The following is a 13,682-nucleotide window of genomic DNA, read 5'->3' as shown; positions in this document are numbered from 1 at the left end:
AGTCTTCAACATTTCCACATGACCTTGGTAACAATTGTTCCTTTTTCATGTTTCTTCCTCCTGTAACAATGCCATGTGAATGGTATCACCACGATCTTCTCCCATCCAGCAAAGGAGAAGACAGGTGGAGCCTCTCCCCCTTCCTCCCAGAAGAGTGAACTGAGCTAGGAGACTTTACTAAACACCCGACTTAAAAATTGATGCACAAGATGTAACAGTACATGTAAATACTAGTATATATCTTTGTATCAGTCAATATTTGCATCAAGTTGTTTGGATTCTTGCAGAGATGGCAAGACAGGTGTCTCCTTTTGAACACATGGCTCTGATTAGATTACTGGAAAGATAACCTGATGTTCCAAGGAAATAAAACTCCATTTTTTAAGCACTCATTAATAGCAATATGTTTACTCGCCCATAGAATACCTTGAAAATGAGGCTCTGGCTTTCTCTTTCTAATTCTGTCCCTGTTCTGAATCCGACCTGAAGGTAACCATTCAGCATTGAATGGGAGTTTACCTGATTTAATTTGTGTGAGATCAACATCACACTTGAGTATCACGGCTATTGAGCAATTACAGAGTGGCGGCATTGTGTTTCACAAAATGACAGACTGTGAGTACAGGGGCTACAATAACAACTCATGCACCCTCCAGCATGCCTACAGAACAAAATAAGGGTTAGGGCTGTACTGATCCATCGAAAGTCTTGGTGTAGGAAGATACTTTGTATCATTATACAAGTATTGTATCCTGTGGTCATGTCTCAATACAATAGCAACAAGCATGACATACTCATATCCCCTGCCAATATGACATGTCCAGTTGTGTGTAAGGCAAGAAATGTTGTACGGTTTTCAAGATCTGCTCCGGAAACGAGCACTATCGCCATTTTCAGTCTGAGTGAAAGTCACTGCCATGGAAAATCCCAAACTATCAAAAGGCATATATATATACGACTCAACTTTATATAAGGATACTGATATTTTATACAGAGATTCTGTTTAATCAACAGGAAATGAAGCTGCATTTCTTCAGTTCCAGCGCAAATTCAAATGCTATTCAAATCCAAGCAGTCAGTCATATTCAGACCCAACCTGGATACTCCCTATCCCTACCAAAAGTTGAGTACTGTATATATATATATATATATATATATATATATATATATATATATATATACATACGGTATATATATATATATATATATATATATATATATATATATATATATATACCGTATTCGACGTAATAAGCACCCTGGGCGCTCTCAAAATTAGAACTAGGGGGCTCTTATAAGAATATCATTTTGGTGAAAAAAAGAGTTGAAAGATAAATTTTGTGGTTTATGCCGACTGCCTGAAATGTTTATGTACGACAGTTATATTTTTCCAGAATTTAATTGCCCATATTTAAGGGTGCATATAACACACGAATGCGTATTTTACGCAAAAAAATAGGTCTTGTGTACATTGATCAATCAGAAGGGGTGCCAATTGGGATTGTTCACTAGCCAATATATTAGCAAATATCGCGTGGGCGCTTACTACGTGGAATACGGTATATGAATTATTAACATTTTCCATTTCTGATGTGGCCGTTTCAATTTCTGACTTGTCTGTATGTAAAACTCTTGCAAGCCATTTCTAGTTTACTAAAAATGTTTTGCACATTCTCCTAGGTGAAAGAAATGTTGCATTCCTTGGTGAAGTAATGTCATTCCCAACCATGTCAAGTGTTGTTTACATGCATCCTATCACGAATCACTTCTATTGTAATACAGTGAAACGTTATGTACTCCATCCTTGCGAGCGTCGAAAATATGTTTGAATACCTGTAGATCCCGAAAACTGGATACTGATATGACACCAAGCACCCATTGGGATTCTTCTGGGATAACAAGGTACATCAAGTTAATGTGTTATAGTTAAGTATCCTTCCACGACCAAGTGTATAGATACAGCCCTGGTATGTGTAGTGTTGCTCTCAACATAGCATGCTTTAGAACACATTCTAATAACTACATAATGCCAGCATCCACAGTGACCTGGAAGGTGACGCTACTTCTGAGGACAATATGTATTAAACAAACTTAAAAGTCATCAGTAATAAAATACTAAAATTATCAATACATATTCAATTATTTTGTATCAGTTTTTTGTTGTTCTACATTTCTCATACTATTTCTCAAGCTTGAACATACTTGTACCGATGAGAGTTAGTTTCATGCTACTTTAAGCAATATTACAATATCATAGCAGGGGACCAAGAAATAGGTTTCACACATTGTCCACATGCAGAATCGAACCCAGGCCTTTTGTGTGACATGAGAGCACATTAACCAGTATACTATCCCCAGAGCTACAGATAAGCAGCATTGTGTAAAATACCCCCCAAAAAATATTCAAAACCCAATTACTTTCAATTAACTTGCATACAGAAAAGCATGCATTAAATGAAAAACTCAAAACAGCACACATAAATACCCTATGAAGCTTTTTCAGGATGCGTACAGAGGAAACACAATTACGAGCTAATTTACTTTCCGAGTCAAGCCTATATATTTAGAACAGTTATATACATCTAAACATTATTTCAATTTTTTTAAATCTTAAAATGTTCACTAATTTGGGAAAAAAACAACAGAGTGATGAATAGATGAGTTAAAAAATATTGGTTACCTAATGAAAAATGTAATAACCCAATTAAATTAGAAACCCTAGAGTAAAAACTCAATTGCTCAAAAAGTTATCTGGAGCTCTGTATCACCTCCCCATTTCACCAACAAATGAACCAGACCTTGAATTTGCAAACGTATAAAAGAACATTACAAACTTACAAACTAATTGTCTTCAAGAGCTTTATTTAGTAAAGTAACTTGAAATAAACTCTGAAAACAATTTTTCATTTTTTTCATTTACGGTTTAGATCTAGTCATGCTGGTGAAATGAAATATGCATAATAAAAACAGAGAATATTTGTCCCATATTGTGAGACTATTTCAGAGAAGAAAAAAGGAGCCAAAAGTAAATCAAGGTGAGAAGGTAAGTTAGAACTTCACTTTTCATTCACACATACACTCCTAGCAGCCTGTTTCTAAATACATGCATGTACATGTAGAATTTGTTTGTAAATCTTCCTTCCAACCATTACCACCTTACACACATAAGATTAATGTGTTTTAGCAATGCTATTCCTATTTCAAGTATTTTGACCATCAAGACTTGTTTCTGAAAAAATAAATGGTATCCAAAAGCCAAATTAAAAAAAAGCCTACCAGCTTGAACTAAGAATTAGTAACAGTAACAGTATCACAACATGCTGGTAACCATGGTAACTGTACAAATGTACAGAGAGTAATGTAACAAAAATGCAAGGGCAGTAGTGAGATGGGTTAATATCAATATGAACAATATATCACGCTGTCTGCTTATGTTGGGCACCATCCTGAGTCACACAGGTTATAGACGTTTACAACTTGATTGAAACCATGACTAGTAGATCCTGATGTGGGTAAGGGGCATAACTCTACATAGCAGATCCTGGTGCCTTACATCACTGGGTGAACAATGCCCATGGAAGAAGCAGTAAAGTGGAGAAAGCTACAATTGATGTATGTGAGTGAATATTATTTTATGCTGCTTTTAGAAATATTTCAGCAATATCAAAGAAGGGAACACCAGAAATAGGCTTCCCACATTGTACCTATGAGGGTAATCAATCGGTGTAATGTGGTAAAACTTTAACCACTAGCACACAGTAATTGTGTGTGTGTATAATGTTGCATGAACCTGTTTGAAATATGCTGAGACACAGTTGTAATCCTACCCTCATAGATAACAATAATGGTGTTTCCTTGCTACAGAATGTACTGTCAGACATCTATTCAGTAAATACTTGTCGTCACACTGCTAACAATCCACTTAATATTGTTTTTAAAATAGAGGAAGGAGAGGGAAAGTCATCTGAGTGAGTTAAGACTATGTTGTAACTTCTTTGATAGGCATTTAGAAGTTGGAGTACTATGTAAGGACAAGAATTTATGGATGAACAACTTCTTTATTACAATTAATAATAAAGAAGTTGTTCATCCATAAATTCTTATCCTTACTCTATGTTGTATCAGCAATCTTTCTGCCATATGCTGTATTCGCTGTAATGAATGCCCTGGGTGCTTAGCAAATTAACAAAGTGGTACTTTATTAAAAACATATACAAACTAAATTGGCTTTCAAAGGATCGATCAATAACAAATAAACTGAGTTAAAAAAATGAATGCCCTCTGACCTGACAGGTGTTATCATGAAGATGCGATAACATGAAGATTATTAGTGTAGAATATTAGTACACATCTACTTCTGCTAAATGTATCGAATAAAACAGCATACCAAGGAAACTTTCAATTCAATTCAACACTGACATTATCAGGGTGAAAACTCTATACCTACATTTATACATACTGTTTAGGGGGATGAATGTCTACACCGACACCATGAATACATAGAGGAATAAATTAGGGGCAAAAATCAATATGACCAACTATCAAAAGTTTTGAACTCTATTTTATGAGATCTAAAATTATAATGGAAGCAGTGGCTTGCTGTTGTGGCAGAAACTGAAAAATAATTGATGGTCCCAAATTCCCCTTTCTCCATGGAAGGAGGAGATAAAATAAGGCAAGATGGCGTTGACCTCAGTGTTGATGACGTGTCACTATACAGGACTGTTTGACGTAACCATTATCTCTTGCATCCAGCCACTTAGTCGTATCTTCAAACAAACTAATCTTCCATATTTTTCAATTCCAAGGTTCCGACTACCCATTCAAACCGTTTGATAGCTGGCCTGTAAGGTCAGTATTCAAGAACACTGAAAACATGCAAACACAGTTGGGTAAGATGTTTATCCTTCTTTGGGTTTTACAACACGGGGTCGCCATGCTTTCACAAGCACAGTGCCAAAATAAAGTCCAAACAAGTGCAGTTGCACTGCTACAATCAGAAACAAGAACCACACAATAACTGCAGGATAGCCAAACATCACATACGTGTACTTCCTTTCATTGTAATAATTGCCTAAATCATCAGCAACATCTATGAAACCAAATATGACAGGGAAAATCCCAAATACAACCGATCCTAGCATGTACTGTTTGATGAGAAATATTTGGTTGGTGGGCATGGCCCTCCACCCCAGCACAGCAGCTACAACACTGATGAACCAGGCGTACTCCCACGACCGAGGAGCCGGGAGATCCCAGCGACGCAACATCTTCACCGACATCCCGAAAAAGGCAGTTAGAGCTGGCAACAGACGTATGAACATCAGGAAGCCTGTGATGAAGTGGATCAACAAATCTAACCGCAGCCTTGACTTGTTTTCAGTGCTGAAAGACAAGAAAGATGTGTACAAAAAAATATTATCGATCACAAAATGTCTCACTCAGTAATATTCCAGGTTTATTACAGTGGTCTGTACAAAATGGACCGTGGTCTAAACACTCCTGCGATTGACCTCTTGAGGAATGATCTACATAATTGGGGATGCGCATAATGAATATCTTGAGTTTTATTCCTTCAAAGTTTGTCATCCATCTTTCCATGAGGTCACAACTACAAATTAACCTCAGGCCAAACATTATGTGTTTCCTATTCCAACCCATCCAAAAATATGGTAGATAGGATGTTTGTTTTGCGCGGTATCTAATTTTGTTTCTTTGAAACACAATAATTTGCAGAATGTCAAGTAAACACCTGCTGTTTTTTTCCTAAAGCAACACATTTATGCTAGAGACATAAAATACAGACAATACTGTGATAAAAGCTATGGTAGCACTAAATAAAAACAAGAAAGGTTTAGGGTCCACTCAAATATTTACAAGGGGAGCAGTAGTCCAAAGCCCAGGTCCCTTTGGAACTAAAAATATAAGTTTAGAGTAGATACAAATCGATAAAAAAAATCCTATTAGGCTTGCAATTACTCAATGCTATATATATCATGTAGGCTGATCCATTAAATGTTTGAAATTGAATTTTTTGCCTTCTTCTTGTCCAAACTTAACCACTGTAATCTTAACAGATGTAAATATTTCTGTGGCTGTGAATTATTTATTTAATATCAATATTTATAAGTTTGTAATATAGATATCTTGATAGACAATGCTAGAAGCAGATCACAAGCTAGAAATAGAAATGAAATTGTGTGATTATACCTAATGTATCGCTCTATGTATTGTATGTGTAGTACCTTGATCATTGTTTTATATATCCAGTGTAATATATAGCATGATATAGTGTGATCATACATTAAAATGATAAAATGAGGTGTAATTATGTGTTTTTAGTTCTGTTTCAAGCAATAACCATAGTTTGCCATTGAAAATAAGTGTGGACCAGGAGAAGAGAACTTGCATCCGTAAGGAAAAGTAAAATATTGTAGAATACACAGAAGTATTGCGCTTTTGGTGATTTCCATATGCACCATATGGATAGAAGATTGGCATTGCCGGCTGGCTTTTGTGTTAATTAGAAAACACTCTACCACTGAACCATTAGCATTAACACACGTAATTATAATGCATGTATACCGAGTGATCAGTATAAGATCAATGCACATCAGCAGAAACGTACACAATCATGGGCTTATGCATGATTATAACTTCTTTCCGAGAAACTTGACTTTTTTAACTAGGACTATATTGAATTTATTTTGAAACATTTGTTAAAAGAGCCAAAATTGCTGATCCAAACTCACAACTAACCCTATACATTGGAAATGGGTACCTAACCCTAGTCACTTGTTTTAATATAAAAGGGTTGTTCCATCCGAAAGTGCTGAATTTGATCATAATTGATCAGAAAAGTGATCCAAGGTCTGAGGATAGCGCTGGGGGTACCCTGCCACTCGCCTACCCAAGCACAAATACAGTGAGATGAGTGACGTGTAAGTCCCAGCTGTAACCACTAGCTCGAAGGCGATACATTTCTTCGCACGGTAACATCAGTTGAAGAGAGCATATTGCGGTATCGCCAAAATCTCCAACTAAAGACAAACAAAATAAGTGAAGTGGGAGTCAATTTGCAATACGACCAAAGGCTATGCCCGTTAAACTGCTTCCGTTAAAATGTGTACATGTGTGTGATTAAGAAGAGTAACTATTGGCAAAACATGCATCCAATGTGGGTCATCATGACAATTTGAGAACCAGATATTTGACCCTCACCTAACTTTATACTGCCACGCGATACTTTCCCTGTGCCAGAAATCACTTCCATCTGACCCGTCGGGCCTGTTTCCATATTTGGAGGCCATTTGGAGATATAAATACAATGTGAAATGCGGTGATTGAAGATTTTAACGAAAGGACACGGTGCAACAACTGGCCTTGGCCAGGTGGGTTTGGTCGCTCCCGATATGGCAAACTTGACTTCCGTTCCGACACCGCATCGCTGATATCAATGCAAAATTATCTTTCCGGAAAACTACAATAGAATGTAACAGTTTTTATATGATATATACAGGCTATTTATTTTAATGGTTATGTTACGAACACAATCACAAAAGACCGCGTTCCATAATTTGTTAATACAGTAAGCGGTAGTACCGCTGAGCCGGAAGTAATATTAGTGAAAATATAAAATCAGAAACGAAAAGAAACAGTTTTGGTTGTTTTTTTTATGAACAAACGTTAATCGATCAATTAGTGAAATGCCTTGTTTTTATCCAAAAATTTCAACTCACTGATAAAAAATATATTAACGTTGTTTATTTCTGAATATATCACAAACTAAAAGTTATATATGAGTTGTGAGACTACTACTACTACTACTACTACTACTACTACTGCTACTGCTACTGCTACTGCTACTACTACTACTACTACTACTACAAAATAATTCCTCCATTCTATCAGAAGGATGCCCGGTGACACATTTCAAAATATACAAATGGCATGATTGTCAATTTTAATAATTTCTTTTCCCAAGTTTTGCAGAAGAGGTGATGTTGACTTAGATTAATTGATTTGTTTGGCTGAAGTGTAAGCCGTTGCCTCCGAATTTCCCTTTCACGTGATTTCTGACAACCTAGATTTGAATAAGTGAGGAACACCTGTTATATACAACCATCGACTTGTAAATGGAGTGCATTCAACAACTAATTACATTCAATCAGATGTATATTCAACTCGTTTCGCGAATCGGCTAATCTCGTTATGATTGACTACAAACTGTTATTTTTGGGTGAAGTTTAATTACAATTATCTTTTTTATTATATTTAATTAAACGACGTATGTATCATTGTGCCTTTATCTGTGCTTGCCTCCTAAATCAAGTAATTATTCATTTTCCTGTTTAAGAAAGGTATATGGGTGATAATAATGTTATAGGTTCATATTTCATAATTAAGAAAAAGACAATCACAATAAAATATGACATACTAACCTCTTTTATCTTTATAAATGACACGCAGTTAACGCCAGGTCACAGTTCCATCCCAATTTGATGCCCATTATTTTCGGTAATAAGCCTTAAAGACATTATCATATATATATATAGAATTGATTAATTAAGATTTCCTTACCTTAGTCCAACTATGTAATGAAACGTCATTTTTATGTTTAAGAAGGAGTCTATAATTAGAGTTTTTAAACTCCTTTGATTGAGGAAATGTTCACGGTCGTTACATTGCGGGTATTAAATCCACGTTCGGATGAGAAGGCCGCGCCATGTTCTACATGTTTCCATATAAACAAGTCGAAGCTTGTGCACGAACAGCAAATGGAAAATATCTAACAAATGGCCTCATATCGCCCTGTAAGAGTGTTTGCCGAGATGCAGAATCGCACGGTTGAGAAATCTCCTCAAAAGATAATACAATTTGACGACAACAGGGCGGCGTGTGAGGGTGTGTCACCGGGGGACCGGCAGATCCGAGTTACTGCTGTGGGTGAAGTGTCCCAGCCCCCTGATCTGAGTCGCTTCACTGTGCGAGTCACCAGCAAGAAGGACAATCCGCAGGATGCCAAGAACAGCGTGGCCAGGCGCCTCGACTACATCGTGCAGACCCTGCAGAACCACGGAATTAAGGTTCGAATACTATCCCCCAGACCAGTAGGGCAAAGCACAAAATGAAATATCCGAAATATGTGACTTCAAATGGGACTCTTCAAATGTTTAACTTAAAGCCATTAAACACTCTAAACAATAGAAATAGCCCCTGTTAACCAGTGTTCATAAACCGAGTGTCACTATTGAGTGTTCTATGTAAAGAAATTTCCTAAAATCCCTGCATAGGGACATTTTATTCCTTGAATCTGTCACACCTACTGAAATTGTTTGCAAGATACAGACCTATGATATTGATCTGTATTATAGTACATGTGTATCTGTGTTTTTTTCGAGCCCCTTAGATGTATTTTTGATTATGTGTCTTATAACAATCCAAATACATTAAAATTTTGTCTTACCTTGGAGAACATTTATTTCTGTTAGCACTTGGATGGTAAAATGACCATGTCTTGATAATTTGATAGTGATAATGCCTCACCAGCAGGTGCCATGTTGTTACCATCAAATGATTTTGAGCACCCATTAAAGTGAGGTTAAATTGTTTGCACAACCTAATCAGTCACATGACATTACAGACAAGAAGTTTACTAACAGCAGTTGATACATCGTATGGGTGCATACAATTGTTCTGATGTAAAATTATCATCAGATCAAGTTTGATTAGAATGTGCCTTTGTTAAAAAATCAGTTTTGAGTTATGTTTTCGTACTATATTGAATATCTTACCTTGTGTAGCTTTTTTCGTAGCCGTTTTTGTACTATATTGAATATCTTACCTTGTGTAGCTTTATTCGTAGCGCCGTCATATAGCTGGGATATTGCTGAGTGCGGCGTTAAACAACAAACAAACAAACAAAACAAACAAACTTTATTCGTAGCATAACTTCATCGACAAGTGGCGAAAACTTTGATGTCTTCAGATTCAATCTCTCTGCATTTGCTTCAAACAAAATGGTGGCGCCCAGTCAAGACGATCTGATCGATAATAAAAATCTCTATTGTAATAAAACGTGTGTTACCATGCGAAGTTCATCAAATCACTTGAGCACCTTGATTTAAAACTTGAAAAGATTTGCAAAATATCTGTTGATGCCCAGTTGACGGTACATATGCTTTGCAAATCCTGCAGTTGATCAAAACCTGCACATTGAAATCCATGTTGCTTACAAACCGGATGTCTAGTTTGTTACACAATTTTGATTGGACTATGCATAGACTCGTTAGTCCAGACAAAATGTAGCTGCGGAATTCCAGCCTAGTTCGGTAAGGGTTGAAACTGGACTTTTTATAGTAAGTTAGCATCCTTGCGTCGGGTAGATGAATTTTTAAGGGCTCGAAAAGAGGTGAGGCTCAAAAACATGACTGGGGATAGAAATTGGAAAATTTATTTTGCGCATGCATTGTTTATATGAGGCTTTGGCAACAATGCAGTTTACTGGGTGCAGCTAAAAAACACATCACAGATCTCGAGTGAGTTGTGTTAGGGTTAGGGAAGGTTGCCCCCAACTGTATCCTGAGCCCTTGGATCCCCTTTCCGATCAAACACCCCTTTACGATTATTCGGGTTAGGTACCCTTTTACAATCAAACACCCATTGATGATCCCTAATGCTAGTTGTGAGGTAGGGTATGGGTTAGATATAACTTTTAATGAATAAATCAATGTAATTTGAGGAAATTTCGTAAATCTTTTATCAAGTTTCAAGTTTTGCAGAGAAAATTGATACTGCACATGCTCATAAAGGTAAACGATCAGGTGTTGATCACTTGGTAAATGAACTCTAATTATTTGTGATAGAGCACATGGTCACATGATTAGGGTATTGTCTGATTATATTAACTCATTAGCTTTGCTTATTTTAAAGCTGGCAATGAGAGTTTGATCCTTCACACAACGCTAATTGAAATCCGAAAAAGTGTGCCCCGTAAAGTGCTCTACTTCTGAAGCTTTGGATGGATCATTTCGGAAAGGAAAAGCCACTAAACATATCAAATGTCTCTAGCATATCTTAATGTCACATGTGATTTGATACTGTAAATTTTGAAATTAACGCAAGCGTGAATTAAATGCGAAAAATGAGAGTGGTCTTTTCTCGCATTTTTAAACATCGCATTTATATCAACAATAAGACATTTTGGATAGCAAAAATACCAACTTAGACATACGCTGATGTATTCCAAACCACTGTTTATTGAGCAGCACTTGTATATAAAGTATATAAACAATGACATTCAAACACTAATTACGTCCTGTGAATTATCACTGCTGGGGTCAAGACTAGAGTTCTACTCACTTATGTCATCACTGATCACACCTGCAAGTCCTGACAGACGCCTCCCTTTGTTCTTTGCGACTCCGTCAAAGGCCGACATGAGCCAGCGCGCATGTATTGTTTTTGCGGAAGTACTTTACTCAGCGCTAATAAGCGGTGCTATTTGGTGTGTGATTTGATTAATGTGAGGTATGATTGAGGTAAGGATTCTAAACCTGACTGAGGACATCTATAGATAGAAATCCACTGATGCTTGAGAAGAGGGGGTGTTGTATTCATATTGAGTAGCATTTTTGGCTAGGGTCCAGTGGTCGCATTCTTTTGGAGATGCATTAATTTCACGATTTACAGTATATATTTTACATTTCGACTTGATCAGGAGCAGGACTTGCACATCCACAAGCACCTGTCCAGGAGTGACTCGCTGTATGTGATGGAGACAGAGGTGGGGGTGAGGTTTGGAGATATCAAGAAAAGCGAGAGTGTTGGCAACCTGCTGGTGGAGAAGCTTGATGACACTGTCACCGTCTCCTTACCTGAGTTCTTCCACACGAATCAGAGTCTAGAGAGTCTCAGGTCAGAGCACAAGCCATAGACACAGGAACAGGAACTCTCTCCCTTTTATTTGTGTGTAAAAGTTAAGCTGAAAAAAAATATCACCAACTATTGCCAAAAACCTTTTATCCTACAAGCCTGAAACTGTCAATTGAAATATTTTTCAGTAGATCTTCGTGTTAATGTTAAGACTTTTATTAGCAAAGCTTATTATACCCAAAGACATGTTTTACCTTACCTGTAAGCATCAGGTAAGTATAAAATTAAAAACATTGCATTTCATCAGAAATGCTCATTTTTCTAGACTCAGGGTTACAGACTAGTGACTTAGTCAAAGACTACAATTGAAAATTATGTTGATTTCCAAATAAGGAATATTAAGACAAATAAAATTGTCTGTCATGATAATCGTGATATTGCTATTTATGGCATTAAAGGATACTAATATTCAATGACAAACTCAGAGTAAGTATTGATGAAAATGGAATTCTTATTTCAATGTGTAAATTATGGAAGTGGGAAAGTATTTGCTAATAACACAGGTTTTATTTTCCAGGAAACAGGCCAGCCTGGTAGCCATTCACAACGCGAAGCAGAAGGCACAGGAAATGGCCCGCTTTGTCCACCTGTCTGTAGGTCGGCCTGTTTACATCGTGGAGGAGGACAGCCAGGAGATAGAAGGTCACACAGACACAGCCTCCGACTCAGTAACCATGACAACAATCCAGGAACGTATCTCAAATGCAACAATAACTGTACGCAGTCGTGTCTCAGCATCCTTTGAACTCCGACCTAAAGTGAAGAAAGTTCTGAGATAGGTTCATGGATCGGTTTACCAACTATTTATGTGAAACGTGACTGTGATACTTCAGGGAGTATTCTGACCTTGCACAAGGGTACACCTTGCTTCATTGACAGTATAGAGATGTGTGACCTGGCATAAGAATCACCTAGATTGTTGTTGCCTGGATGGGAAGCAGATGAGGACTCAGGAGTTAGAAAATTGATCAGATGTAAAATATGTATTGGTAGTGTGATGAAATATGACCTTGACCTGCACAGTGATGCAAAACAGCTGTTTTGCTTGAATTGGTTGTTTAGTAGAGAAAGAACACTCATGTGCAGCATGCCACACCATATACCAGAGCTGGGACAATGTCTGATCAGCCACCTTCAAGTGGGTCCAGAACAGGAATTTCTGCAACATTACATCCGTCCAATAACCCTCATTCATATTGCTACAACAATAGTGAATGTTATTTATTTTTTACATAATGTGTATATACAATGTATTTCGATTATGGAAGTAAAAATATACTGGAAATCTGTTTTCATCATTGAGGAGTTTCAAGGGAGATAACTTTTGGATGCTTCATAATATTAAGTTCCTGCATGTCATGAGTCCAGCAAATCAAATGTTTTTAATAGATTTTAAAATAATTTTGCAACCCCATCAGTTGATTTGTTAATGAGCAAACTGTCTGACGATGGTAGATTGTATATACGATTATTGCTCTCAAATAATATTTGACAATAGTTTCAAAATGCTCCGATGTCAGCTAGGGCTGGGATGGGTTACTCGGGTACCCGGGTCGGGTGGGTACTGAGTAGGACCCGGGTACCCACGGGACTACCAGGACCCATGGTTAGTCAAGTGATATATCGTTTAATGACAAAAATTATCTAGAACTCTATGGTTACACTAAAGTCACTAATGTTCACTGTGCACCCATTCCTTCTGATTTAACTTAATTCAACTTAAGTGTATGAATGACCAGATTGTTTAA

The 13,682-nt window shown here is 37.0% G+C and overlaps 2 protein-coding genes across 2 annotated transcripts; one reads left to right on the top strand and one right to left on the bottom strand.

Annotated features, from left to right (window-relative positions):
• Positions 1 to 4,094: 4,094 nt before the first annotated feature.
• LOC139474510 (protein jagunal homolog 1-A-like) lies at positions 4,095 to 7,427 on the bottom strand. Its single transcript, XM_071257562.1, has 2 exons — positions 7,222 to 7,427; positions 4,095 to 5,385 (listed from the first exon to the last, which is right to left on the bottom strand). Exons 1-2 carry the CDS (start codon positions 7,308 to 7,310, stop codon positions 4,902 to 4,904), a joined length of 573 nt encoding a protein of 190 aa, XP_071113663.1. The 5' UTR covers positions 7,311 to 7,427; the 3' UTR covers positions 4,095 to 4,901.
• A 1,336-nt stretch (positions 7,428 to 8,763) lies between these two features.
• LOC139474588 (interleukin-1 receptor-associated kinase 1-binding protein 1-like) lies at positions 8,764 to 13,219 on the top strand. The gene is made up of 3 exons (XM_071257657.1): positions 8,764 to 9,086; positions 11,720 to 11,916; positions 12,452 to 13,219. Exons 1-3 carry the CDS (start codon positions 8,796 to 8,798, stop codon positions 12,711 to 12,713), a joined length of 750 nt encoding a protein of 249 aa, XP_071113758.1. The 5' UTR covers positions 8,764 to 8,795; the 3' UTR covers positions 12,714 to 13,219.
• Positions 13,220 to 13,682: the final 463 nt, after the last annotated feature.

The sequence above is a fragment of the Haliotis cracherodii genome, unplaced genomic scaffold (genome assembly GCF_022045235.1).
Source record: "Haliotis cracherodii isolate W230 unplaced genomic scaffold, xgHalCrac1.p SCAF_3, whole genome shotgun sequence".
NCBI lineage: Eukaryota > Metazoa > Mollusca > Gastropoda > Lepetellida > Haliotidae > Haliotis > Haliotis cracherodii.
This window is presented reverse-complemented; position numbering and strand designations above follow the sequence as displayed.

Excerpts from the sequence above, each read along its gene's own strand:
- LOC139474510 (XM_071257562.1), bottom strand. The coding sequence starts at position 7,310 with ATGGCCTCCAAATATGGAAACAGGCCCGACGGGTCAGATGGAAGTGAT. Across the intron at positions 5,386-7,221 it reads GCGTGGCAGTATAAAGTTAG|CACTGAAAACAAGTCAAGGC; the intron begins GTGAGGGTCAAA and ends CTTGTCTTTCAG.
- LOC139474588 (XM_071257657.1), top strand. The coding sequence starts at position 8,796 with ATGGCCTCATATCGCCCTGTAAGAGTGTTTGCCGAGATGCAGAATCGC. Across the intron at positions 9,087-11,719 it reads TGCAGAACCACGGAATTAAG|GAGCAGGACTTGCACATCCA; the intron begins GTTCGAATACTA and ends CGACTTGATCAG. Across the intron at positions 11,917-12,451 it reads CAGAGTCTAGAGAGTCTCAG|GAAACAGGCCAGCCTGGTAG; the intron begins GTCAGAGCACAA and ends TTTATTTTCCAG.